Here is a 27,585-nt window from a genome sequence, read left to right on the forward strand (position 1 = left end):
TCCCTCCTCCCCTCCCAGAAGCATCTCTCCTTCTCCCTCTCCAGTAGCAGCTGTACCTTTTTTTCCTTGCCCAGCAGCTTCCCAGATTCCTTTCCCTCCTCCCCTCCCAGAAGCATCTCTCCTTCTTCTCCCTCTCCAGTAGCAGCTGTCCCTTTTTTTATCTTGCCCAGCAGCTTCCCAGATTCCTTTCCCTCCTCCCCTCCCAGAAGCATCTCTCCGTCTCCTTCTCCCTCTCCAGTAGCAGCTGTCCCTTTTTTTCCTAGCCCAGCAGCTTCCCAGATTCCTTTCCCTCCTCCCCTTCCAGAAGCATCTCTCCTTCTTCTCCCTATCCAGTAGCAGCTGTCCCTTTTTTTCCTTGCCCAGCAGCTTCCCAGATTCCTTTCCCTCCTCCCCTCCCAGAAGCATCTCTCCTTCTTCTTCTCCCTGTCCAGTAGCAGCTGTCCCTTTTTTTATCTTGCCCAGCAGCTTCCCAGATTCCTTTCCCTCCTCCCCTCCCAGAAGCATCTCTCCTTCTTCTTCTCCCTGTCCAGTAGCAGCTGTCCCTTTTTTATCTTGCCCAGCAGCTTCCCAGATTCCTTTCCCTCCTCGCCTCCCAGAAGCATCTCTCCTTCTTCTCCCTCTCCAGTAGCAGCTGTCCTTTTTTTTCCTGGCCCAGCAGCTTCCCAGATTCCTTTCCCTCCTCCCCTCCCAGATGCATCTCTCCTTCTCCTTCTCCAGTAGCAGCTGTCCCTTTTTTTTCCTGGCCCAGCAGCTTCCCAGATTCCTTTCCCTCCTCCCCTCCCCTCCCATATGCATCTCTCCTTCTCCTTCTCCCTCTCCAGTAGCAGCTGTCCCTTTTTTTTCCTGGCCCAGCAGCTTCCCAGATTCCTTTCCCTCCTCCCCTCCCAGAAGCATCTCTCCTTCTCCCTTTCCAGTAGCAGCTGTCCCTTTTTTCCCCTGCCCAGCAGCTTCCCAGACTGATAGTGGTTTTCTCCCCTCCCAGCAGCTCTTCATACTTCCCAGCGCAGCGATTCACGAAGGCAGCCTCGGGTCCTTTGTTGGGTCGCGCCGCCTCTGAGGAAAGAGGAAGTTGCATCATCAGAGGCAGCCGCGACTCAGCAAAAGCCCCGAGGCTGCCTTCGTGAATCGCTGCGCTGGGAAGTAAAGGAGAGCTGCAGAGAGGGGAGAAAGCCACTGTCGGAGGCTCCCCAAGATCTCTCCGGCCCAGCGCACGCTTCCGATGCTGATCTTGCCGGTCCTGCGCGGACCGGCAGGAAGTTCAAATGAGTCAATCTTGCCGGTCCTGCGTGGACCGGCAAAAATTTCCTGCGGACCGATACCGGTCCGCGGACCGGCGGTTGAAGAACTGTGATCTAGCGTACGTATACCCGCCTTCATCCAGTTCTTCCAGATGACCTTAAACCCACAAATTTGAATCTTGGAGTTCAACCAAAGTGACTGACAAATGAATTAATGAATTGGAATATCTGTGAAATTATTAATAAATGTTAATGTCTACCAAGTGTCCAATAAAATTTTATTGTCCTTATACAGCCTAGGTAGCTTGATACTCAAAACGTGATACAATTTCAATGGAGACAAGAGTTGCCATTCCAACCATAACCAGTCTGGAAGATTTTCCATGAGCACGGGGAGGATCCAGTACATACCCTGACACATTATATAGGCTTGATGGTACCTATAAAAATTTGGATATACAGTACTTGTAGGGAATAGAGGGTGGACACAGATATGCTAATCCATCAGCACTTGTGCATTTCTATCTGATTAGCTCAGGAATAGTGTGTGAGCAAATACTATGTGAAAAAGAGGTGCTGGAAGGGCTCACAATCTAATGGCCGTGCTTTAGTGGTGAAATTAGCTCATGGTCATTATCAAAAAAATAGAAAAACTGAATTTTCCTGGCAGCATTAAAAATGGCTTTAGCACACCAGAAATGTCTGTATTAGGGCTACTGCAGGTTTCTTTTTCTCACTGCATGGTAAAAGAGCCCATAGTTTTTTTTTTATTTATTTATTTTATCTGATATTTTATTTAAAAAAGATAAATACACATAAATATGTACATTTTTGCAAATATTTTAGGTACACTGTTATGAAATTATGATCTTAATGTCATTACAGATATTATTCAATTCATACCTATAACTTCTTGGCCTTTGTTTTTGCGGTGGAGGAAATTAACAACAACTCAAAGCTCTTACCCAACATTACACTGGGGCTCCATATTAAAGATTCTTATAGGTATACAAGGAAAATAATTGAATCAGCCATGAAAATTTTAGCAGGACAGAGCACAATAGTAAATTTCAAGTGCAAATCATCTCGCACAGTGGCTGCCATAATTGAAGGTTTTACAGATGAGGAAACATATGGATTCTACAACTTGTTCCAGATATATCATTACCCACAGGTCAGAGAGATTCTTAATCTTACTTTACATTCTACCCCTTACCCTATATAGTCCATCTTTTCATCCCATAAATCCTCTTCAAAATGAATTCATCTGTATCAAACTGCCAAAATGTAACTTCCTTTGCAGTTGCAGGAAGAACTTTTAAGACTCCTGCTCCTAAAATGTGCAAATCAAATCTGAATAGAAAAAGTTTGTGCTGAGGTAGTGGCCCAACTAAATTTGAGCTTGAGCTTTATGGAGGGAAGTATAATATTCCAAGTTAGGGGCAGCCTTGTCCTTTTCTTTCTGGAGGTGGTCCAGCAAGAAATATGTAGTACCTCCACAAATGGGAAATCCCTCTAGGAACTCACTGGAGTATCTATGAACTATGTAAGGAGGGGAAGGAGTAGATTAACAAATTTATGGCCAGTCTGGGCCCCTGTTTCTATATAGAAGAAAGATAGAGACGTTCACATGCTAAATCAATTAAACAGAGGTATGTACCGTATTTTCACTCATATACTGCGCACCCATGTAAAACGTGCACACGGGTATAGCGCGCGGGAAACTGTAATTTATGTAAATAAATTTTTATATACCGCACACACCCGTATACCGCGCATGCTGCCCCGACTCTCCCGTCGCCGCCCGACTCTCCTTTCGCCCACACCGACTCTCCTCTGGCCACCCCGACTCTCCTTTCGCCCGCCCCGACTCTCCTCTCCCCCTTGAAGTCCTGTGCCCACCCTGAAAGCCTGATGCCCCCCCGATGTCCAATTCACCCCCCCTGAAGGACCGCTCACACCCCCACCCCGAAGGACCGCTCGCACACACTCACACCCGCACCCCCTCCCCGAAGGACCGCTCGCACCCCCACAGCCTCCTGACCCCCCCCCCCCATCATGTAAAAGCTCCTACCGTTGTCCTGCTGCTTCCTCTGCCGGCGGTCCCGGCCCTTCTGTGAGCCCTGCGTCTGCGCTGCTTCCTCTTCCGGCGGTCCCGCCCTTTCTCTGACTATGGAACAAAGTTTGCCGCAACATAATACATCCCCAACTTCTCTGTTAGAATGGTGTCGCATGAACCAATGGAGATGCATTCCTCTGCCAGTTCTTTAACAGTTAATCACTAATTAGTGCACATAAGAACACTCACTTGATCAACATGTTCATCATCAGTTGATGTTGATGACCTTCCAGTTTGTGAATCATCTTCCACTGATTCATGACCACTTTGGAAACATGAATACCATTCAAAACCCATTCTGCAACTTATGGCATGTTCTTCATAAGCCACTTTCAACATTTCATATGTTTCTGTAGTGGTCTTACCCAGTTTAAAACAGAACTTCATGTTGTAGTGCTGCTTATTTAGGTTGAATATGATGAAACTAGTCAATCACAAAAACACACTTACAAAAATTGCCATAGCTTAGAGACAAAAATAGATATCAAGAAATGGGAAAAAGGAGGCTAGTCATGAGATTTCAAGCTTCTCAATGCCACATAGCTTGTCTCAAAAGAATTTCCTATTGGTGTGCAATTCAAAATGTCCTGGAACATTTTGAACAAGACCTTGTACAGTCCCTGTAGAAAAGGGAATGGGGACTTGTATACCACCTTTTTGTGGCTTTGGAATTTCAAAACTAACTGCATGGGAGAACTTACTAAGGTCACAAAGAGCAGCACTGGGGGTATAGGGAGCCCAAGGAAGATGAAAGAGAAACTTCATAGCTCCTGCAACCAGCTCTAATCAATTCATATTCAACCTCACTCCACTTGATGAAATCAATATTTATACCCTTGGAATTATGCCTCAATTGAACCAGGCAAAATTGAAGTTGCTATTAAGCTAAATTCAGGGGTTAAATGCCCAAACATATCCCTTCATCTCCTTTCATTGATGATGTCGGGAAAGCTCAGATTAACAATATGGCTGAAGAAGGAATTATTAAAAAAGGAATGGTTAACAAGACTAAGAATGTTAGAATGCCCCTGTATCGCTCCATGGTGCAACTTCATCTGGAGTATTGAGTTCAATTCTGGTCTCCTTATCTCAAGAAAGATATAGTGGTGCTAGAAAAGGTTCAAAGAAGAGTGACCAAGATGGTAAAGGAGATGGAACTCCTCTCGTATGAGGAAAGACTAATATGGTCAGGTCTCTTCAGCTTGGAAAAGAGACGGCTGAGGGGAGATATGATTGAAGTCTACAAAATCCTGAGCGGAGTTGAAAAGGTACATTTGGATTGATTTTTCACTCTATCAAAAATTACAAAGACTAGGGGACATTCGATGAAGTTACAGGGAATTATTTTTAAAACCAATTGGAGGAAATGTTTTCACTCAGAGAATAGTTAAGCTCTGGATCACGTTGCTAGAGGATATGGTAATAGTGACTAGCATAGCTGGTTTTAAGAATAGTTTGTATAAGTTCCTGGAGGAAAATTCCATAGTCTGTTATTGAGAAAGACATGAGGGAAGCCACTGCTTGCCCTGGATCAGTAGCATGGAATATTGCTACACCTTGGGTTTTAGTCAGGTACTAGTGACCTGTATTGGCCACCAGGAAATGGTCTTCTGGGCTTGATGGACCATTGGTCTAACCCAGTAAGGCTATTCCTATGTTCTTAGCTAAGGCAAATAACATCTATGCTTCATAGAGTACTGGAGACATTAAATAAACTAAAACAGAACTTACACTACTTACAACTTTCAGCAGTTGTCAAGGCTCAAAGTGCTTGAAAGTAAACATCAAACTTTAGATGGTATTGCTTCACAGCAAAACTAAGACCAGAAAGTCTTGCAGCATTTTGAGGCAGCTTTGGAAAATCTCAGTAACAGAAGCCAACTTAGCAACTTAAGGATCACTGGTTTACCAGAGCTGACCAAAGTATCAGATTCCATCATGATTTTTGAAAACTGGATCCCCAAAGTTCTTATGTATTTTGAAAAGCCATTTGAGATTGAATGGACCTATTGGGTATCAGCATCTTAATATATTACTTCACCTAATTATACCAAGGAAACAGCTAAAAAAACAATGAGAAGAAGTTTTTGTGTGTCCTTGTCTTGAGACAACAATTGGAGGCACTGAAGGCATGCTATGGGCTCCTAACACCTGAACACAGCAAGTGAAAGATGTGTATCAACAAAATAGACACAAGTACCATCACAAGTTGATACTAGTTAATATCTAGCACAAATGGAGGAAAAAAGATCTCAGAATCACCTTTTGGGGATCATATATTTCTCACCCCAAAATTGTATGGTGATGAATCTCTATCATCGATCAAAAACCTCCATCCATCTAACAAAATATTTTTTACATTTGTCAATTATTTTCTTAAATTATCTTTTTGATTACTTTTTTGTTTATCGTTTTCTTATATTTTAATTACTTATAATGTAAATAAATCAATATGACTGAAACCAGCAATTAAAGGAATATAAACACTTATCTGAAGATGATAGTAAATCCGTGTTTCTCTGACTCAGTCAAAGGGCTCAGTACATTGAAAATCATCGACGGGTCCCGTTTCACCCCGGTAACTGGGCTTTTTCAAGAAACGAGTGCACGTATCTGGTTGATTTAGAACAGATCAACCAGATACATGCACTCGTTTCTTGACAAAGCCCAGTTACAGGGGCATAACGGGACCCGTCGATGATTTTCAATGTACTGAGCACTTTGACTGATTCCAGCATAGAGTCAGAGAAAGTGACTACTCTTTTTGTTTTGGGCACTGTACCCTTGCAGAAAAACACATGGATTTACTATCATCTTCAGATAAGTGTTTATATTCCTTTAATTGATGGTTTCAGTCACATTGATTTATTTACATTATAACTAATTAAAATATAAGAAAACGATAAACAAAATACAAAAAAATAATCAAAAAGATAATTTAAGAAAATAATTGACACAATGTAAAAAATATTTTGTAGGATGGATGGAGGTTTTTGATCGATGATAGAGATTCATCACCATACAATTTTGGGGTGAGAAATATATAAGAACATAAGAACATAAGCAGTGCCTCTGCCGGGTCAGACCACAGGTCCATCCTGCCCAGCAGTCCACTCCCGCGGCGGCCCAAAACAGGTCAAGACCTGTCTAATCATCAGAAGGGGCTCCCTTGCCACCTTGGTTTCCCATTTAAGTCCTGCCTTCCTATCGAAGTCCTAGCCCACCGGTCTTGCACATGCACGACCTGGTTGGTTTAATACTCATTACCTGGTTAACTTCCTATACTTGTGTTACATCCCAGCTCCTCCCTCAGTATCCCACGATCCCTTTATCCCTCAGGAATCCATCCAATCCCTGTTTGAATCCTTGTACCGTACTCTGCCTGATCACTTCCTCCGGTAGCGCATTCTAAGTGTCCATGACCCTTTGGGTGAAAAAAAACTTCCTTGCATTTGTTTTGAACCTGTCTCCCTTCAGTTTCTCAGAATGCCCCCTCGTATTTGCTGTCCCCTTCAGTCTGAAGAATCTGTCCCTATCCACCCTCTCTATGCCCCTCATGATCTTGAAGGTCTCTATCATATCTCCCCTGAGCCTCCTTTTCTCCAGAGAGAAGAGCCCCAGCCTATCCAGCCTCTCGGCGTATGAGCAGTGTTCCAGCCCTCTTACCATTTTCGTTGCTCTCCTTTGGACTCTCTCAAGTACCGCCATGTCCTTCTTGAGGTGCGGCGACCAATACTGAACGCAGTATTCTAGATGTGGATGCACCATCGCTCGATACAATGGCATGATGACTTCCCGTGTTCTGGTTACTATGCCCTTCTTTATGATTCCCAGCATCCTGTTGGCTTTTTTCGAGGCTGCTGAGCACTGTGCAGATGGCTTCAGTGATGCATCCACCAGCACACCCAAGTCTCTCTCGAGTCTGCTGTCTCCCAACAATACCCCCCCCAATTTGTAGTTGAACAACGGGTTCTTTTTCCCTATATGCATGACCTTGCATTTGTCCACGTTGAAGCGCATTTGCCATTTGTTTGCCCAGTCTTCCAGCTTGTCCAGGTCCCTTTGCATGTCCTCACACTCCTCCCTGGTCCTAACTCTGCCGCACAGTTTGGTATCGTCTGCGAATTTTATAACCTCACATTTTGCCTCTTTCTCCAGGTCATTGATGAATATGTTAAAGAGTAAAGGCCCCAGCACCGATCCCTGTGGCACACCGCTCGTGACTCCCCGCCAGTCAGAATATTGACCCTTTACTCCAACCCTCTGCAGTCTACCCGACAACCAGTGCTTGATCCATCTGTGCACATCCCCTCCCACCCCATGGTTCCACAGCTTCTTAAGTAACCTTTCATGTGGCACCTTGTCGAAAGTCTTTTGAAAGTCGAGGTAAATGATGTCTATGGGCTCCCCATTGTCCACCCGACTGCTTATTCCCTCAAAGAAGTACAGAAGGTTCGTTAGGCACGACCTTCCCTTACAGAATCCATGCTGGCTTGTTCTCAGTAGGCCATTCCTCTCGATGTGCTCGCAAATGTCGTCCTTGATCATAGCTTCCACCATCTTCCCTATAATTGAAGTCAGGCTCACCGGCCTGTAGTTCCCGGGGTCACCCCTCGATCCCTTCTTGAAGATGGGTGTGACATTTGCCAATTTCCAGTCCTCTGGTACCTCACCAGTTTTCAAGGATAGGTTGCAAACATGTTGGATTGTGCCCGCTATTTCCTGTCTTAGTTCTTTCAGAACCCTTTGGTGGATCCCGTCCGGGCATGGTGATTTGCCGCATTTTAACCTGTCTATCTGTTTGAGGACATCCTCCCTACTTACCTCTATGTGCTCTAATTTTTCAGCCTGTTCTCCACTCATGAGCTCCTCTGAGTCTGGTATATTAGATGTGTCTTCGCTCGTGAAGACCGACGAGAAGAACGTGTTCAACCTCTCAGCTACCTCTTTTTCCTCCTTAATCACTCCCTTCCTGTCCCCATCGTCCAACGGCCCTACCTCCTCTCTCGCTGGTCGTTTCCCCTTAACGTAACTGAAGAATGCCTTGAAGTTTTTTGCCTCCCTGGCCAGCCCCTCTTCGTACTTCCCCTTTGCTTTTTTAACCTCCCGGTGGCATTCCTTTTGGCATTTCCTATGCGCCTGGTGATTTTCCTCTGTTGGGTCCTTTTTCCATCTCCGGAAAGATACTTTTTTGTCCTTTATCGCCCTCTTTACTTCTATTGACATCCAAACCGGGTCCTTTGATCGCTTGTTCTTGCAGCCTTTCCTGAAATTGGGGACGTACATTCTCTGTGCTTCCTGCAGGGTGTCCCTGAGTAGGGTCCAGGTGCTTCCCACAGTCTCCATCCTAAAGATTTTTCTGAGCTTCCTCCCCACCATTTCCCTCATAGCAACATAGTTCCCTTTCTTGAAGTTCAGCGCAGTTGTTGCGGTCCTCCTAACTATGGGTGTCCCTCTTTCTAATGTGAATCTTATCGTGTTGTGGTCACTGTTGCCTAGTGGTCCTCCCACTTCTACCCCTCTTGCAGGCCCCCCTAATCCGTTTAGGATGAGGTCAAGAGTAGTACCCCCTCGCGTCGGTTCTTTGACTAGTTGCTCCATGAAGCAGTCCTTCACAGCTTCTACAAATCCTGTCTCCCTAGTGCAGTTGGAGTGACCCGTACTCCAGTCAATCCCTGGGTAGTTGAAGTCCCCCATCACTGTTACACTTCCAGTCCTGCACTCCTGTCTCAATTCTGTTTCCAAGTCGTGTCCGACTCCCTCTGGCGTACCAGGTGGTCGATAGTACAGCCCCAGTTTTATGCCCGCGCCCTTGTTTCCCGGTAATTTGACCCACAGCGATTCCAGCCCCTCTGCCCTTGTTGCCATATCCATCCCGACCGAGTGGATAGAGTCCTTTATATATAGTGCTATGCCTCCCCCCTTTTTGTGGGTCCTGTCCCTCCTATAGAGCTTGTACCCCGGCAGCGCTACATCCCAATGATTTTCCTCTGTCCACCAGGTTTCTACAATTCCAATTATATCCAGGTCGTCCCCCTTGGCCACGACTTCTAGTTCACCCATCTTGGCCATGAGGCTTCTTGCATTTGCGTATAAGCATCGCAGGTCCCGTCGTTTTTCTTCCACCTCTGCATTTACCTGGGCCACTTGCCCTTGGTATTCTGGCAATTTTCCCGCTCTCTGTGTTTCTGCTTTGCCCTCAGCCTTTACCTTCTTAGCTTTCAGCTTCCCCAAATTCCTGCCACCCCACTTCCCCGCTTTTCCTCTGGGATTTCTAGCCCTACCGGCCCCCTCCTGGGCTATCATCCCTTGCGCCTCTGTTTGATCCCCCTCGCCTTGTGGTACCTCTATATTATCCTCGGCTTTCGCCCTTATGCCACCCAGTCCCCCTGTGTCCACAAGCCCCTTAGTCTTCTCCCAGCAAGCTCCCTTTACCTGATGTTTCCCTCGCTGTCTGATTTGGAGATCTTCCGGTCCCTCTGTTTCCTCCCTGCAGTCAGCCCGTTCAGCATCTGTTCTGGATACTGTTGTCCGAAGCGTCAACATCAGATCAGCTGTCGGCTTTCCCCCTCTCCTCAGTTTAAAGCCCTCTCGATCTCCTTCCTCAAATTGGCTGCCAGTAGTCTGGTTCCCGCTGTGCTCAGGTGCAGGCCGTCCCGCCGGTAGAGTTTGCTCTTTCCCCAGAAGGACGTCCAGTTCCTCACAAAGCGGAAGCCCTCCTCCTGGCACCATCTCCTTAACCATGCATTCACAGCTTGGAGGTCTGCCTGCCTCTTTGCATCTACTCTCGGCACAGGCAGGATCTCCGAGAATGCTATCCTCCGAGTGCTCCGCTTCAGCTTTCGTCCCAGGACCCTGAACTGGTCAGTCAGTGCGTCCATGCTGAAGTTCCTCCGGCTCATATCGTTTGTTCCGAGTGGATTATTACCGCAGTCTCCTCTGTCTCTGCTCCGTCCAGGATCCTCTCGATCCTATCAGTGATGTCTCGTGTCTTGGCCCCTGGGAGACAAGTCACTAGCCGGTCCTCCCTTCCTCCAGCCACGTGACTGTCTACCTCTCTCAAGATCGAGTCTCCCACACAATAGCAGACTTCCCTTTCCTCAGCAACCTCCTCTGCCTCAGGTCCGTGTCCTCGGTGTAGTGTGGTGTCTCTCCCTCGGGGTCCTGGTGAGTCGCGGTCTCCTCTTCTTGCATTGTCCCTCCGCTAGGTCCTTCCCCGGTATCGCCTTGTGGATCCTGGGTCTCGTCCACTGACATCCGTCTGTGCTGCTGCTGATCCCGTTCCTCCACCGTCCTATAGGCCTCCTCAATGAATCTCTCGAGGTCCCTCACCTGGTCCACAATGGGGCCTGCTCCGTCTGTGTTCTGGGTAGACCAGCTCGTCTCCTCTGTGGTGCGCAGTTCCTCCAGTCCTTCTAGTTCCTGGACCCTGACCCTCAATCTGCCGACCTCCATCCTCAGGCTTTCCAGTTCCTGACACCGACTGCATATGTACTCCCGCCTTCCCAAAGGGAGGTAGTCGTACATATTGCACTCTGTGCAGTATACCGGAAAGTACCTCTGGGATCCTGGGTCCTCCATCGCTCTTGTGAAGTGCTGGTGTGCTCCTGCTGTGGGTAAGAGAGAGAGAAGGAGAAAAAGGAAAAAGAGAAAAGAAGAGAAAAGTAAATTATTTGGTGTTTCTGGCTCCCTCGCAAAGGCGCTCTCGCTAAGGCGAGCGCCTTTACCGCTCGCCTTCGCCACGCGCCGAACGGCTGCGCGCCGTTGGCTCGTGCCCTTTTATGGGGGGAGATCGGGTGTGTGACGTCGGGGGTGGGCGGAGCTACTATCCGCCTCTTCCCCTCTCCGTGACCAGATCGCCTCCCTCTCTGCCGCGGACTGTGCACCTCTCCGCTCTCCTTTGCAGCGTCCTTTGTCTCCCGACTGTCTGTCCTGTCCTGTCCGCTCCTTTTACTAGCTTCCTCCGCCTCCCGACTTCTTCTCCGCTCCTCTCTGCTCTGCTATCTCAGCCCTCTCCACTTACAAGCACCCGCTCACCACGTGCACACTCTCCACGTGCACCCGCCCTCACTGTGCTTGTTCCTCTCCTCTGCTTAGCTGATCCCCAAAAGGTGATTCTGAGATCTTTTTTCCTCCATTTAGGCTAGATATTAACTACTAACACCTGCTCGCATGAAAATTGCCTACCAAAATTGTACAAAGATGGATCCTGACTTGCTTCTTAAATTTGTAGAAAAACAAAAAAGTTAGATTTACATGACATCCTAACTGATTTGGAATATGTCCCCATTGGATATTTACAGCTGTATTGAAGGTCTTCATTGATAACTTGTGGTATAAGCATTGTTTCATTTTGCATTACAGTTCTAAATCCATACAATGGAGTTTCTGGTTAAAGTTATCATATCTCAGTTTGCTTCTCTGTATTTGTTGGTTTGTGGGAAGCCTGATTTGACTCTCCATGGGTTTTTTCATACTCAGATCTGGCATTCATAGGAGGGTTTATTCTGACAAGGGATTGCAGGGGTGAGGTTATGAGTGTGAGGAAGGGTTTGGGGTTTTTTGTAAGTATGTGTGAGGTTGGTATGTGAATAGCCATGTCATGACTAGATATTTCAATCTGTTCAGGAATGCTTTAGAAGGTTAATATTTGCTCAGCTCTGATAGAATGGTAGTCCAACTACAAAAAAACTAACATTCCAGTTTAATTCATTGCTCATTGAGAGAGTGGGGTTGCTTTTCTATAAAGATAGCACTTTTTATTATGAAGGGAAACACAGGATAGTTCAGATCTAAGCAATTAAGAAAGGTGATCAGGTGTTAGTATCACCTAAGGATATAGTCCAGCAATCCAAGATTTTTATACTACCCCCTATACCTGTGGGGTATTACCTTCTAGTTAGGCTATTTTGACATTTCTTCATACTCTTTCCCCCTACTTTTATGTGGAGTTAGCATGATGCACTTAATAGTCCTTTCCAGCATTCAGAAACTGTAGTGGCTATCAAACATTTAAAACCTAGGAAGGCTCCTGGAAATGATGGCTTCTCTGGAGACTTTTATAAAGCCTTTCCTGATATCCTAGCACCTAAATTGACCACTTTGTACCAGACCTTTTTAGACGGCAACTATAGAGCAGGTTCTTTTACAGAAGCCACGATGATTGTGTTTCTGTAATCAGGGATGAATTCCCTTTACACCAAAAATTGCAGGCCCATATCCTTAATAAGTTATGATTTTAAAATCTATTCCTAAGTCCTAATGGATAGATTGGCTGCTGTTATGCCCATTTTTGATTATTACTTCTGAATGTGGGTTTATCCAAGGCCATGTGGTCTCAAATGATACACGTGTAATTTTCCATGTTCAATTATTGGCACAAAAAATGCAATCATCTGTTTGTGTCATGACACTTGATGTAGAAAAATACATTTGATTTAGTAGAATGGAAATTTTGTTTTGAAACATTATTTTGGTTTGGTTTGGGAAATAATTTTTTATCCATGGTTGATATAATGTATTACTGACCTCTTGCAAAGTTCTTGTTAAAGGCCACTATTCCCTGGCTCTCTCAGGGTATTCTATCAATTAGGAGAAAATGGAGGTCATGCTGCTTAACTTGCTCTGTACTAGAGGCATGGTTACTTTTGCATTCCGATGGTGTTCTCAACAACTTAAATGTTTAGGTATTCATTTTAAGCCTACTATTGAAGCTTTTGTGACCCTTAATGAGACTTTCCTTCAACAGAAAGTTAAAGAGTTGTGTAATACTTGGTCTCCATTATGGTTCTCATGGTTATTGTACCCTAAATATGTGCACAACTGGACAAAGTTCTGAGGGAAGAGCAAGCTATTCAGGAAGGATGGTCTCCACCTCAGCGGAGATGGAACAAGGCCACTTGCAAGCAACATCAAGAGAGAAATTGAGAAGTTTTTAAACTAGGAAGAAGGGGAAAGCCGACAATCAACAAATAGTCAATGGTTCAGGAACCGGTATACTCAGAGGATACCATGCAGGAAGATAGGGGGAAGACTGACCGAATCATAAGCAAGACAGAAATCCTGATGGATCAAAAGGGACACAAGAGGGAAGGAAATGCAAGAAAGTAACAGGCTGCAAACTCAAGTGCAAGTAAACAAACGCAAGGAGCCTAAGGAATAAGATGGGAGAATTGGAAGCTATAGCACTAAAAGATAACCTTGACATCATCGGCATCATGGAAGTATGATGGAACAAGGAAAATGTCTGGGACACTGTGCTACCAGGCAGTGGGATACCAAGGGGGGCGGGGGCGGTCCACCTCCTGGTGCACACCTTAGGGGGTGCACAGCCGGCAAGCTCCGGGTCATCAGGTGCCGGTCCGCGCAGGGCTGGCAAGATCGCATTGTGGCCATCGGTAGCGTCTGGGATACAATGGTGATGAGTGGCATCAGAGGCCCACCATGACGCAATTCATGATCGGCAACACCCCCCCCCCCCGCGATGACACTTAAGATCGGCAACTGGCCTCCTTCTACCCCCGGCATCAACAGAACTTCAGATCGGCAACGCAGTGCTCAGTCAAAAGCTTCCCTCCGACTGAACTGCCTGGGCAGAAACAGAAAGCTGAGTCAGAGGGAAGCTTTGGACTGAGCACCGCATTGCTGATCTGAAGTGCTGTTGATGCAGGGGGTAGAAGGAGGCCCATTGTCGATCTTAAGTGTCATCGCAGGGGCGGGGCATTGCTAATCTTGTTGCCAAAATTGGAAATGTGAGAGGAAGGGAGAAAGATGGGCCTGTGGTGGATGGAGAGATTGAGAGAAGGGGCAGATGATGGAAGTGGAGAGAAGGGGGAGAGAGAAGAGGGCAGATGATGGAAGTGGAGAGAAGGAGGAGATGGAAGAGGGGAGATGATGGAAGTGGGGAGAGAAAAGAGGGCAGATGATGGAAGTGGGGAGAAGGGAGAGCAAATGATGAATGGAAGTGGAGAAAGAGAACACATACTGGATGGAAGGAGGGATAAAGAAAAATGACATATGCTGAAAAGAGGGAAACTGAGGACTGCATAGTAAGAAAGAATTTAATTTAGACAGAGGCAGAAAATAAAGAAGGAAGACCAGAGAAAGAAAGGGAAGAGATAGAGAGATGCCAGAGAATGAGGAAGGAGACAGAGATATCAGATCTGAGCAGAAGAAATGAGAAGAAAGAGATGATCAAAAACCACAGGGAGGATGGAAAGAGAGATGAAAGGAGAAAGATGCCAGACCATGAGGGAATAGAGGGAAGATTATGGATGCCAGTCCAAAGGGAGGGGTCTAGAGGAGAGACGGCAGGGGGAGACAGACAGTTTCTAGAAGGGGCAGACAGTGGATGGAATGGGCATATGCTGGATTGAAGACAGGGCAGACGCTGGAAGGAAATGAGTGAGAAGAAGATAAAAGCAGAAACCATAGACAACAAAAGGTAGAAAAAAATCATTTTAGTTCTATTTTGTCATTAGAATTTATCAGATTTGAAATATAGATCCTGCTAGAGACATAACTGGGGAGAGCAAAGCCCAGGCAGTGCTTCTTTAGCTGGAAGGAAGGAGTAGAGAAAGAGGGCACATGATGGAAGGAGGGGATAAATAAAAGGAGGGCACATGATGGGGAAACGGATTGAGTTAGGGAAATACTGGAGGCGGTGAAGGAAAGAGGTGGCAAACTGTAGGTAGACAGTAAAAAAGGAAATTGATGAGAGGGTAGTAAGAAAGTAATCTAGATGGATGCAGAAAATAAATTGAAAATGAGGGAATAAAGGGATTTCAGAAGAGAGGTGTGGAGAGGGAAGGAGAGGATAGAGATGCCAGACCAATGGGGGTTAAAGGAGAGATGGAAGGGGGAGGCATACAGTTTCTAGAAGGGGCATAGAAGGAGAGAAGATGCCATATAGGGGCAGAGAGATGTCAGACAGTGGATGGAAGGAAGAGAGTAACAAGAAGATGAGGAAAGCAGAAACCAGAGCAGACAAATGTAGAACAAAAATTTTCTATTTATTTATTGCTTTAGGAGACATGTGTCACTGTTTCTGTGGTGTTTCATTGTATGCAGAGTCCAGCTTCTTGTTGGTTCAATTTAACCTTTGTCTATGTATTTCTATTTTATTCCCCTTTTTACAATACTGTGTAGCATTTTTTAGCGCCAGCCGTGGTGGTAGCAGCTCTGATGCTCAAAATTCTATGAGCGTCAGAGCTGTTATCACTGTGGCTAAAATCCACACTACAGTTTTGTAAAAGGGGGAGGGGTTAGTTTGTGATGACATATTCCATACTAGGCGAAGGTGTTTTTTTGTGTTCTGTGTGTTCGAAAGACATGGTTTTCTGTTAGGATTGATGGTGTAGGATTGATCTGTACTAGTCTGGCTTGTTTAGTTTTATATTGGGTGTATTGATGTTGTACTGCTCACTACTGTATGTAAGATGCTGCCTTTTCCTAGGTACTCATGTGTGACGTGTGACTTGTTACTAAAAATCATGGTTTTTTGTACAGATGGGGGGTGTCAAAAAATGATGGGCCCCGGGTGTCACATATGCTAGATATTTAAAATACACTTTCAGAAGAAAAATATAGCATGTCAGGTGGAACATGAACAGTACAGCTTAGGTTTGGATGTAATGTGCAGTGAAAAAATGGAGGAAAATGCCTCAGACTAGGAACCTCCCACCTCCACAAAGGTGGTTAACAGGTGGTTAGGTGTTAATCTCATGGGCAAAAAACCTCCGTTGCACTCCAGAAAGTAAAAACCTTAAGCAGAGCTGTTAGTGCTGAACGATAGGAGAAATAACTTTCAACTTATCATCTGTTGATCGGTACACCGACGGTAGCCAGCGTTTCACAATTTTGCTGCCTCAGGGTGTAACGTATCCGATCAAGCTAGAGCCAAAACAAAAATATATAAAAATAAAACTTTTGTCATTAAACTAGACTCCTGCACTTCTTCAAAAAGTTAAATAAAACCAACATGACATACCTTCAATCGGGGCGCCAAAACGCATTTCCTGCATCAAAAAATGGCTGCACCATGTCTGCACCGGGTTCAAGAACTCCCGGTATGATGTCATCATAACTGGAAGTGACAGTGCAGCAGGATAAGGATGCTGCTATGTATATATGATTCAATTTGCTGACAAACTATAACTAACTAACAAATCATTCAGATAGGATATAGATCGATCTGGAGGAGGCTTGGATATATGTGTGATGATGGAATAGTGATTTTTCACATGATTAAATAAGACTAAAAAGTGATTTTTAAATGTTGCACTCCATAGATATATTTTTATTACATCCAATAGATCGCAAAGGCAACACAAGTCCATCACATTGCCTTCACGTTCTACATGCTTCCCGACTCAGAAGCACTGAGCCGACCAACTTCCCCCACCCAAAGTCAATTCTGATGTCAAAGAGGAAGTTCCGGGTCAGCCAATCGCTGCCTAGCTGACCCGGAACTTCCTATCCAACTTCAAAAATGACGTTGGGGAAAGGAAATCTGGTCAGTCTGATGCTTCTGTGTGGGGAATCAGGGAGAGCTTGGGGTGGTGGTGGTTTGGAGACCTGTTCCCTGATGGCGGCAGCAGTGGCTTGGGAGCAGGCAGGGAGACAGAAAAAAGGGTGAGCATGGAGAGAGAAAGACAGACAGAAAGAAAGGGGGGCAGGGAGACAGAAAGAAAGAAAGGGGAGGGGCAGGGAGAGAGGAAGAAAAGGTTGGTGTAGGAAATGAGGTCTAGAAACATACAGCAGGCTGAAAGAAGGGAAGAAAAATTGGATGCACAGTCAGAAGAATAAAGTTTCAAACTCATAAAATCACCAAAGGTAGGAAAAATTATTTTATTTTCAATTTAGTGATCAAAATGTGTCAGTTTTGAGAATTTATATCTGCTGCCTATATTTTGCACTATAGCCCCCTTTTAGTAAACCGCAATAGTGGTTTTTAGCGTAGGGAGCCTAAGAGCATCGAGAGCAGTGCAAGGCATTCAACGCAGCTCCCTGCGCTAAAAACTTCTATCACAGTTTAGTAAAAAGGGAAGGGGTATATTTGTCTATTTTTGTATAGTTATTGCTGAGGTGACATTGCATAAAGTCATCAGCATTAACCTCTTGGTAAACCCATGGAATATAAAAGATAATTGACATTTTCTCAGTGTACAGTGTGCTTTATGTTTTTTAAAAATTTTATTTTTAATAGATCAAGCCCAAAAAGTGTGGTCACCCCTGTTCTAGATTCATACTCTGTAGCCTTCAATCTCATTCATTGGTGTGATAAATGATTCATCCTTGGCATCTCTGTGAATTCAGAGACACTCCTGAGAGAGTGTTAAATAATTTATTTACCACCCTCTTAGAAGTTTACCTGGATTTGTGAGGGGAGGGTGGGAGGAAGAGAGTTGGCCTGACATGAGGCATTCTATATTTAAATCACTAAGCTCTAAGCGTTTTAGCGCATGTTTAGCGCATGCTAAAAAGCATATCGCACCTTTGTAAAAGAGAGGGTAAATCTCCCCAAAGGGGGAGCATGCAATACCAGGTACACTACACATCCCTTTATAAAATGACCCCCAATTTTGTAAAGGAGAATCTAACAGGAGCCTTAACACAAGCATCTCCTGCAAACTATGTGCTATTAAATTCTATGATCCATGTGATATAAACTGTTCTCTCAGACTGATGAAAAGTATTATAAGAGTATTCATTATTTTATATTTTACTGACAGGTCAGTTATATCTCACAGAATCTTTATATGAGTGACCCTGTTCAGTATCCTTATTTTTACCGGACTGTCCCCACCGAGTTGCATCTCTCTGTTGGGATAGGCAAGCTACTGAAGTATTTTGGCTGGAAATGGGTCAGTATCTTTTCAACCGATGACGAAAGCAGTATGAGAGCTCTCCAGATCCTGAAAGAAGGGATTGAACGGAATGGTGGCTGCATCGCATTATATCAAACCTTTCCTCACCAGACAAGAATCACACATTTAGAATTCCAAAAAATTCATAGAGCAATTAAACAATCATCTACTGTGAACATTTACTACTTTTATAAAAACGATGTTTTTTTACTAAATAATGTACTGGATCTTGAAAGAAATGTGAGAAAGGGCCAGGTTTTTATCACCATAACTGAGGTAGAAATAAGAAAAATAATTGAAAACCACTTTCAAATAAGCAACAAGTTCTTTATATTCAAACCATATAAGAAAGTTATGCCAAAATTTTTAAAATTGATCCGTGAGATGAAACCTGTCTGGCTGGCAATTGATCACAATGCTAAACGTTGGTGGAAGGATCTGTGTCACAGCAGTTGCTCAAAGAAGATCAGAAGAGACTGCAACTCTACCAATACAAATATTACTTACATTCACTGTTTCAGCACAATATTTGGGAGCAGCTACAGTGTATACAATGCTGTGTATGCTGTGGCACATGCACTGCATGACATGATCATGTCTGGCTCAGGAAATGGCACCACATGGACTAGAGAAAATAGGGAGGTTTTCAATTATTTACCATGGAAGGTAACTTTAGCATTTGTTAGAGGAATTATTCATTCAAAAGAAAAAGAATGGTACACTTTAGCACTGAATGACAGGGTGACTTTCACAAGAGCAGTGAAGGTGATCCTTCATTATTAAACACCTGAGAGCTCCTGCACACCTGAGAAAATAATGGAATGCACCCCCCTAAAAAATGAAAATCTTGGGGCTAATTGGCATTAATTAAGATCTTCAAGCTTAAATTTTACACGTCGAAGAAAGGGGCTTAGAAAGAGAGATTTATGGGTAAATTTTGTGTTTCTATTTGTAGTTTCTGTGGAGTTTCTTTTTCTGGTTTGAGTTTATCCTGACTCTAAGAACCATTTATAGAATAACACTCAGCAATGATTTTTTAAGCACCAATTATTGAATCCAGCACTTTATGTGCAACATAGACATCCTATCAAAATAGCCCTCTAAATCCCACTTTGGACATTTCCTGTAGAACATCAAAAATTGGAAGTAGAAGAACAACCATTTTTGAAAGTTAGACTACTTGACATCCAATTTTTTAAATTCAAGTACAGTGGAACCTTGATTTATGAGCATAATTAATTCCAGAAGCATGCTCGTAAACCAAAGTGCTCATATATCAAAGCGAGTTACCCCATAGGAAGTAAGGGAAACTCGCATGATTTGTTTCCCCCAGGCCACTGGTGCTGCTCTACCACCTCTCTCACCCCCAAGGCCACTGGCACACTTCCACCCCCCAAGATCTGGCATTGCCCCCACTCACAAACACCCCCCCACACGTAAACCGGCATCCCCACCCACCCAAATATAAGCCCTTACCCTGATCTGGCACCAGCAAGCACCACCAACCCATAGGACATTCCGGTGCCAGTGCCCAAAGATCCTGCCTCTTGCCTGGGCTGGGCCTTTAGCATTTGTGCATGCTCAAGGCCTTCTGGATCCCACTTTCTCTAAGAAGGCCTTGAGCATGCACAGATGCTCAAGGCCTAGCCCAGGAAAGAGGCAAGATCTTCGAGCACCAGTACCGGCATATCCTGTGGATTGGTGCTGCGTGCCAGTGCCAGATCGGGGTAAGGACTTGTGTTGGATGGGTGGGGGATGCCAGTTTGTTCTCAGGGGAATGTTCTCAGGCAGGGGCGATGCCGGTTATCGCGGGGGCTCACAAATTGAGTCAAGGCTCAGTTTGCAAGGCATGATTTGCTCGAGTGCTTTGCTCGTCCGTTACTCGCAAACAGAGGTTTGACTGTACTTGGACATCTAATTCACCAGGATGACCAAATTTATACCTCATTATTGACCACAAAAATTGTCCAAGTTGGAAACTTCCATATTTATACTATTTGGACATGGGAGGGGTTACAATCCAACAGAGAATTGAGGATTCTTAGAAGGAACTACTGTGAACTTCACATAAAGGGTGCCACATATACATCTTACCACAACCCACTTATAATTTATAGTGATCCCACTAAACTCTCCTCAAATCAATTATACTCACCTGTCTACCAGTTCTTTTGGCTGCAGGTGGTACTTATATGGCAGTAGTATAGTAGGGTTTTGGATGGTTTTGGTGTCCTTGCACTTTCCACCAAAAATGTACTGGTTAAAGTGGCAGGATTTCACCATTGATGAGAAGGCCATTGTGTGGGAAAGATCATTCACCCAGGTCAGATTTAAGTGATGACAGGTTCTGTTCCAAACAGGTATCATGAAACTTGTCATACAATGGTAAAAAGAATGAAGTATTTTCCTCTCTATGGTTCACTATCCCATCTACTTGGCTACTTAAGACCTCTACGTTTTCGTATACCAGGTGTTGCTGTTCTAGACACAGATATGTACTGATTCATTTTCACATGTTTGTGTGTTAGGAAGCATTTAGTTATCACTGGTGGAGTGTGTGGGAATATTAATTAGTCCCGCCAATTTTGGTATGTTTTTGGCACTTAGAAGATTATCAAATTGGTCTAGTTGAAAATATCTAATTTTTATCTAGGATACCCTGGAAAAAATTTGATTATAGGTGCAGGTCTAAACCCACCTATATCCCACCCAACATGCCAATTTATATTCTGAATGCAGTGACCACTTGGAGGTTTTGACAAGTAAGATGCACAAGTGCCAATTTTTGTGAGTTTGAGGTATCTAAGGTTCTGGATTGTGTCCCTGATAATAACAGTAGATGACTGCAAAAGAGTCTATCCAGTCTGTCCAACAGTCAAATTCATATTAATTCATGATTAAACCAAAAATAAATGTAATATAAAATGTTTGATCCTACAACCTTCTAACTAAATTATCTATCTTGTAATGACCCTGATACAATATCCAGATCTCCCCTGACGTAACCCGCTCTACTTTGTAATTTTCCTGGAAATGTCCAGATAACCTCTTGTTCAATCTGCCTTGAACTGCAGGTAATGGCGGAATAAAAATCACTAATGTAAAGTAATGTAATATTTCTGGGACAAATACCATAGGAATCCATGAGGCACTGTCCTTACATTCCAAGTAGAGAGTTGCGCGGGGACAGAAATACCACCCTTCCCCGCCAAAATCCCACCCATCCACACCCATCCCCGTGAGAAATCTCACCCGTCCCCACCCGTCCCCATGAGGAATCCCTCCATCCCCATCTGTCCCTGTGAGGAATCCCCTCCATCCCCACCCGTCCCCGCGAGGAATCCCCTCCGTCCCCACCCGTCCCCGCAAGGAATCCCCTCCGTCACCACCCTTCCCTATAAACTTCAGAAATAGTTATTTTATTTAATTATGCTACTGAATTAAAGGCTCTGGTAGAGACTTTACTAATTTGGAAATATTAATTGGGAAGAATACATACTTTGTAAATGGGTTTCTACCAGAACCTCTAATGTAAATATAAAATATAAATACTCAGCTGATGAGAACCCACAAACTGTCAGCTGAGGACTTCCTTTGCAGTTGGCCGGGGGTCCCTTTTGCCAATCTTGGCAGGCAGCAGTAGCGTCCCTGAGTCACAGATGCTGGCACCTCAGTGGCTCATGGATGCTGCCAGCGACTGCTGCGCTTGGTGGAGGGGAGTTCTGGCCATCTCTAGAGGAGGTCCTCTGCTGGCGGTGCTTGGGGATCCCCATCAGTCACAGCAAGGGTCAGCAAGTACTTCAACACTGTAGAAATAAAACCAAAAATGCATTTCATTTTCTTTTGAACACAATACAAAGACATCTGCCATATACATTTCCCAAAGCTAACATATTTTAGTCAATAAATTCCGTTTTTTACCTTTGTTGTCTGGAGACTTATTTTTCCATAAAGTTGGTCCCAGTTTCTTTTTTCCGCTTTCCCATCTTCTGTAAATTCTTCTGTTGCGTCCATTGGTTCCCCCTACCATGGTCCAGCATTTATATCTTTCTCATCTTTCGTGCCTGCCCACCAGCCCCACGCCCAGCATTTCTCCTTCTATCACCCCTCTCCAGCACTATGCCATATCTCTCCCTCCATTCCCTTCACCACTGTCCAATATTCCTCCCACTTGCATCCCTTTCAATCTGCCCCATTGTTCCCTTGCCACATTTCTCACTCTCATCTTTTTCTTCCCTATCATATTCTGTACCTTCCTCCCTACGATCAAAAATTCTCCTCTTTCTTCCATTTGCCATGTGTACACAACCATCTCTCTTTCCCGCTCATTGACACACCCACACCCAATTCTCCCTTTCTATTCCCTCCCCCACCTCTCAGCATCTCTTTCCCTCCTTTCCTCTCTCCCCAGTTCATGACTTCTGTGTCCAAAAATACACTCCCTTCCACCACTTCATTCGAGTCCAGATAACAGCAGGGGTTGGAGGCAGCCTGCAGCAAGCCATATGTAGCCGACCCAGAAGTCTTCCCCCGAAGTCAGAGTTGACATCAGAGGGAAGGCTTTGCATCAGTCTGGCGGCGGCTGAGGTGTCAGGTGGGAAGGGGTAGATACTGGATGTAGAAGGTGAGAAGAGACAGACTGTAGATAGAAATGGGGAGGGATTAGACACACTGGATGACAGGGGAAAGATAAGACAAGCTGGAATGCCTGGGGAGAGAGAAAAAGACAGATGATGGATGGAAAGAAAAGGAGAGGGGAGAAAGACATTGAATGGAAAGGAGGAGAGGGGGAGGATACGGATGGAAGGGAGGAAAGAGAAAGATGGAGCAGACACTGAATAGAAGGGGAGAAAGAGAAATGAAGCAGATGCTGGGCTGAAAGGGGGGAAAGATGGGCAGATGCTGGATGGAAGGGGGAGAAAGAAGGGTGGATGATGGATGGGATGACAGAGGGGACAGAAAGGAGGAAGAGAGGAGACAGATCAGATGCTGGGCAGAAGCATCAGACAGAGGGGCAGATGCTGGATGGAAAGAGGGGGAGGGGCAGATGCTGGATGGAAAGGGACCTCAGGTCAGCATCTGAATGGCCGTGCAAGTCTGCATGGGTCCAAATGGTGCCACACACTGCTAGACCCCCCCCCCCAGTCCATTGTGCTTTCTAGAAGCCAGTATTGTGGTGCAGCCTGGTCCCTGCTAGGTTTTCTCCCTCTAGAATGGGACAGACTGTGCTTTTGCCGGCAGAGGCAGAGTGGTGAGCCTGCACAATGGCGCAAACTAGCCCCCCTCCCCACCCCACCCCACCCCACTCCACAAATGTCCTCCACCCAGAACAGGATCGAATCTGGGTTCCCAGTGCCTGAGCAGTGAGCCTAACGAGGCATCCCCTACCGAGAATGGAACCAACTCTGCAGTAAGAAGACTTAAAGAAGACTTAGAGCCATAGAGCACAAGACTCCCACTGGGATGAAAACAGCCTACCTAAATTCTGTCGATGCAGGCATGCAGCTTACAAGTCCGGCGTCGCGGCAGGAAATAGCCATGCTGAGTAGTGAGCTCAGCACGTACACAGATGAAATCCTTGCTTGCTGATTGGTCCGGCGGCCTCACCCCGCCGAGCCGCCGGACCAATCAGCAAGCAAGGCTTTCATCTGTGTTCGTGCTGAGCTCACTGCTCAGTATGGCTATATCCTGCCGCGACGCCAGACTTGTAAGCTGCATGCCTGCATCGCCAGAATTTAGGTAGGCTGTTTTCATCCCCATGGGAGTCCCGTGGGCCAGGTGGCGTCCCCGTGGGAGTCCCGTGGGTCGGGGGCGTCCCTGTGGGAGTCCCGTGGGTCGGGGGAATCCCCGTGGGAGTTCTGTGGGCCAGGGGGCCATCCCCGTGGGAATCCCGTGGGCCGGGAGGGAACCCGCGGGATCCCCGCGAGACCCGATCCCGTGCAGACCTCTAATTCCAAGCACTGGAGCTAAAATCAAAGCCATTCTTAACCCATTTATTCAATCTGTATTATAAAACAACTGAATTCTGAGGTTCATAAATGAAGACTTTGATGTTTATGCAAGTAAAAATATCTGCCATTTAGTGCCACTTTCAAGTCATTTTTCTGTTTTAAAGATTCTTGACATGGCAGGAAGATAGGGGCAGGGACACTGGGGAGCTGAATGATAGACATGGACAAAAACGAAATGCCAGATGGACATGGAGACCCTGGCAAAAGTTAAGAGAAGACAGAGGAAGGCAGAAACCTGGGACCAATAAAATGACCAAACAACTAAGCAGAAAAATGAATTTTATTTTCTATTTATAAATTAGACAACAGTATACTAGTTTTTGTAATACACATATGGCAGAACTGATGTCAGACTTGCTTGAGGACTATGAGAAAAATCTCACTCAATAGCCTTCAGTCTCCTGTATAGTGGTGGTAAACCTCCAGCTTTGGAATGGGCCACTCTTGGCGTATCTGCAGTTCATTAACAATAGCCTTCTGAGGAGACAGGATGCAGAGGGTAGGAGTAAGGGGATACTACTCTGACTGGGAAGCAGTCACGAGCAGTGTCCCGCAGGGGTCAGTGCTGGGACCACTGCTTTTCAATATATTCATTAATGACCTGGAAGCAGGGACGAAGTGTGAAGTTATAAAATTTGCGGACGACACAAAACTCTCCAGTAGGGTTAGAACTGTTGAGGAATGTGAAGAACTACAAAGGGACCTGAACAATCTGAGCAATGGGCTAATAAATGGCAAATGTGCTTCAATGTAGAGAAATGCAAAGTCTTGCACATGTGGAAAGGAAACCTGATGTACAACTACATGATGGGGGGGGGAGGGGAGGGATGGTATTGGGGAAGAGCAACCTAGAAAGGGACTTGGGGGTTTTGGTGGACCAAACAATGAAGCCATGGGTGCAATGTACAGCGGCCTCAAAGAAGGCAAACAGAATGTTGGGCATTATCAAAAAAGGAATCACTACCAGAACCAAAGTTATCCTGCTGCTATATCGGGCGATGGTGCGCCCGCATCTGGAATTCTGTGTTCAATACTGATCACCGTACCTTAAAAAGGATATGGCAACACTCGAGAGGGTCCAGTGAAGAGCAACAAAAATGATAAAGGGCATGGAAAACCTTTCATATGCTGAGAGGCTGGAGAAATTGGGGCTCTTTTCCCTGGAAAAATGGAGACTTAGAGGGGACATGATAGAAACTTATAAGTTCATAAAGGGTATAGAGAAGGTAGAGAGGGACAGATTCTTTATACTGGTGGGGGAAACAAAAACGAGAAGGCACTCAAGAAAATTGAAGGGAGACAGATTCAGAACAAATGCTAGGAAGTTCTTCTTCATTCAGAGGGTGGTGGATATCTGGAATGCGCTTCCAGAGGAGGTGGTAGAGCAGAGTACGATTTTGGGTTTCAAAAAGGGGTTGGACAAGTTCCTGAAAGGTATAGTTAGAGGGGTACTATACAGGACAAAAATGTCTTAAGTAAAGGATCACTTACAGGTCACGGACCTCGGGGGCCACCGCGGGAGCGGACTGCTGGGCACGATGGACCTATGGTCTGACTCGGCAGAGGCGATGCTTATGTTCTTATGTTCTTAAGATGAGTGCAATGGTGTGCTCCTTGCTTTTTCAGTCCCAAATTCCTGTAGATCTGTCATTGAAGTTGGAAGAATGACTTGAAAAGATAATGTATGTTTCTTTTCTTTGTGCCTTCCTTCTCTCCATTCACTGGCTAGTTACATTATTTACTGGATTTTTATACTGTACTCTATACTGAACTTCTAGAATAGAATCAGAGAAGTTTATATGGCTCTTATAAAATAATTTTCCTAAGCTTCTTCAGCAAGTTGGTCCATATTTTAAGGTTGTGCCCATTTGTCAGTGGGAGGATATAGAGTTTACTTTACCTCCAGAAATTGCTTTAAAATTAGTTCTCCTTATAGTTATAAACAAATGTTTGTGTATTCTTGGAATTACCTGTTTAAACTGGCACTACTTAAAATGCACCTCTCACTTCTTAGCTCCATCATTTTCTGAGGAATCTCCACTTTAAAAATGGTCTGGGAGAAGAGATGTACCTGGATGAAAATGGAGACCTCGCCACTGGATACAATATTTTGAATTTGATAGTTCTTCCTGATAGAACATTGAAATATAAAGTTGTTGGACATTATAACCCTTATGCTCCCCTAGGGCAGGATTTCACCATTGATGAGAAGGCCATCGTCTGGGAGAGATCATTCACCCAGGTCAGATTTAAGTGATGACAGGTGCTGATCCAAACAGGTATCATGAAACTTGTCATACAATGGTAAAAAGAATGGAGTATTTTGGCTTTATGGGCAAAACTTTAGCTTCTATATTATGTAAAGGTCACTTAAATTGGAGTGCTGATCCCAGGTGTGTACATATAGTAATTAGTCAATTGGACTTAATTGACACTAATTATCTCTTACAGGCATGCCTGCCTACTTACTTGGAACAAACTCCTGGCTCATTTGTGATAGAAAGAAAGGGGATGGGGTTTCATTTATTGCTTTTTCTCTGTGATTACAAAGAGGAGCATACTCAACAAAAGTCTAAGGGCTCCTTTTATCAAGGTGCGCTACGGGGGTTAGCGCTTCGGACATTTCATCACGCACTAACCCCCGTGGCAAGCGAAAAAACTAATGCCTCGTCAATGGAGGTGTTAGCAACTAGTGCGTCAGGCGGTTTAACGCATGGTATTCTGTGCATTAAACCCCTACCGCGCCATGATAAATGGACCCCCTAAGTCCCCTTTTGGCCTAAGGCCTTAAACATTGAAAGTAGAAACAGGGAAAATGTCCATTGTCAAAAAAACATCCAAAAGGATAATGGCCTGCCTCTACGTTCAGCTGTTTAAATGCCCAGACCACCACTACGTATAAACTTACACCATATAATCAATCTAAAAAAAATCTAAGTCCAAAACTCCCAAAGCAAGGGCTTTTAGGCAAAGGAGGAGCCAGTTCTTCACCTAAAAGCTGGATTCTTTAACCGGTGTCTGTCAAAAAGAACACCGGTTACAGAATACACCCCCCTACAATGACCCAGGCAGGAGAGAGCCCAACCCCTCCTGCTCCACAGCACACTGAACCCCTGACTAAGATTGGGGCAAGAGAGAGCCCAAGCCCTCTTGCCCTGCAACACTCCAAACCCCCAACTATGATCAGGGCAAGAGGGAGCCCAAGCCATTTTGCCCCGTGGTACCACAAATCTCCAACTAAGATTGGGGCAAGAGGGAGCCCAAGCCCTCTTGACCCAGTGATCCCAACACCCCCCTCCACTGATGATAATTGAGCCAGGAGGAAGCCCAAGCCTTCCTGTCCCGTGGAA

The 27,585-nt window shown here is 45.0% G+C and overlaps 1 protein-coding gene across 1 annotated transcript in view; it reads left to right on the top strand.

Moving 5' to 3' along the window:
* Nucleotides 1-27,585, top strand: part of LOC117346261 (vomeronasal type-2 receptor 26-like) — a 49,080-nt gene that overhangs the window by 15,959 nt on the left and 5,536 nt on the right. The window contains exons 2-4 of the mRNA XM_033915662.1: nt 2,124-2,412; nt 18,090-18,989; nt 26,250-26,477. Of these exons, the coding sequence (XP_033771553.1) occupies nt 2,124-2,412; nt 18,090-18,989; nt 26,250-26,477 (1,417 nt within the window). The remainder of the gene's footprint in view (nt 1-2,123; nt 2,413-18,089; nt 18,990-26,249; nt 26,478-27,585) is intronic.

Source organism: Geotrypetes seraphini, chromosome 12 (assembly GCF_902459505.1).
Source record: "Geotrypetes seraphini chromosome 12, aGeoSer1.1, whole genome shotgun sequence".
NCBI classification, from domain to species: domain Eukaryota; kingdom Metazoa; phylum Chordata; class Amphibia; order Gymnophiona; family Dermophiidae; genus Geotrypetes; species Geotrypetes seraphini.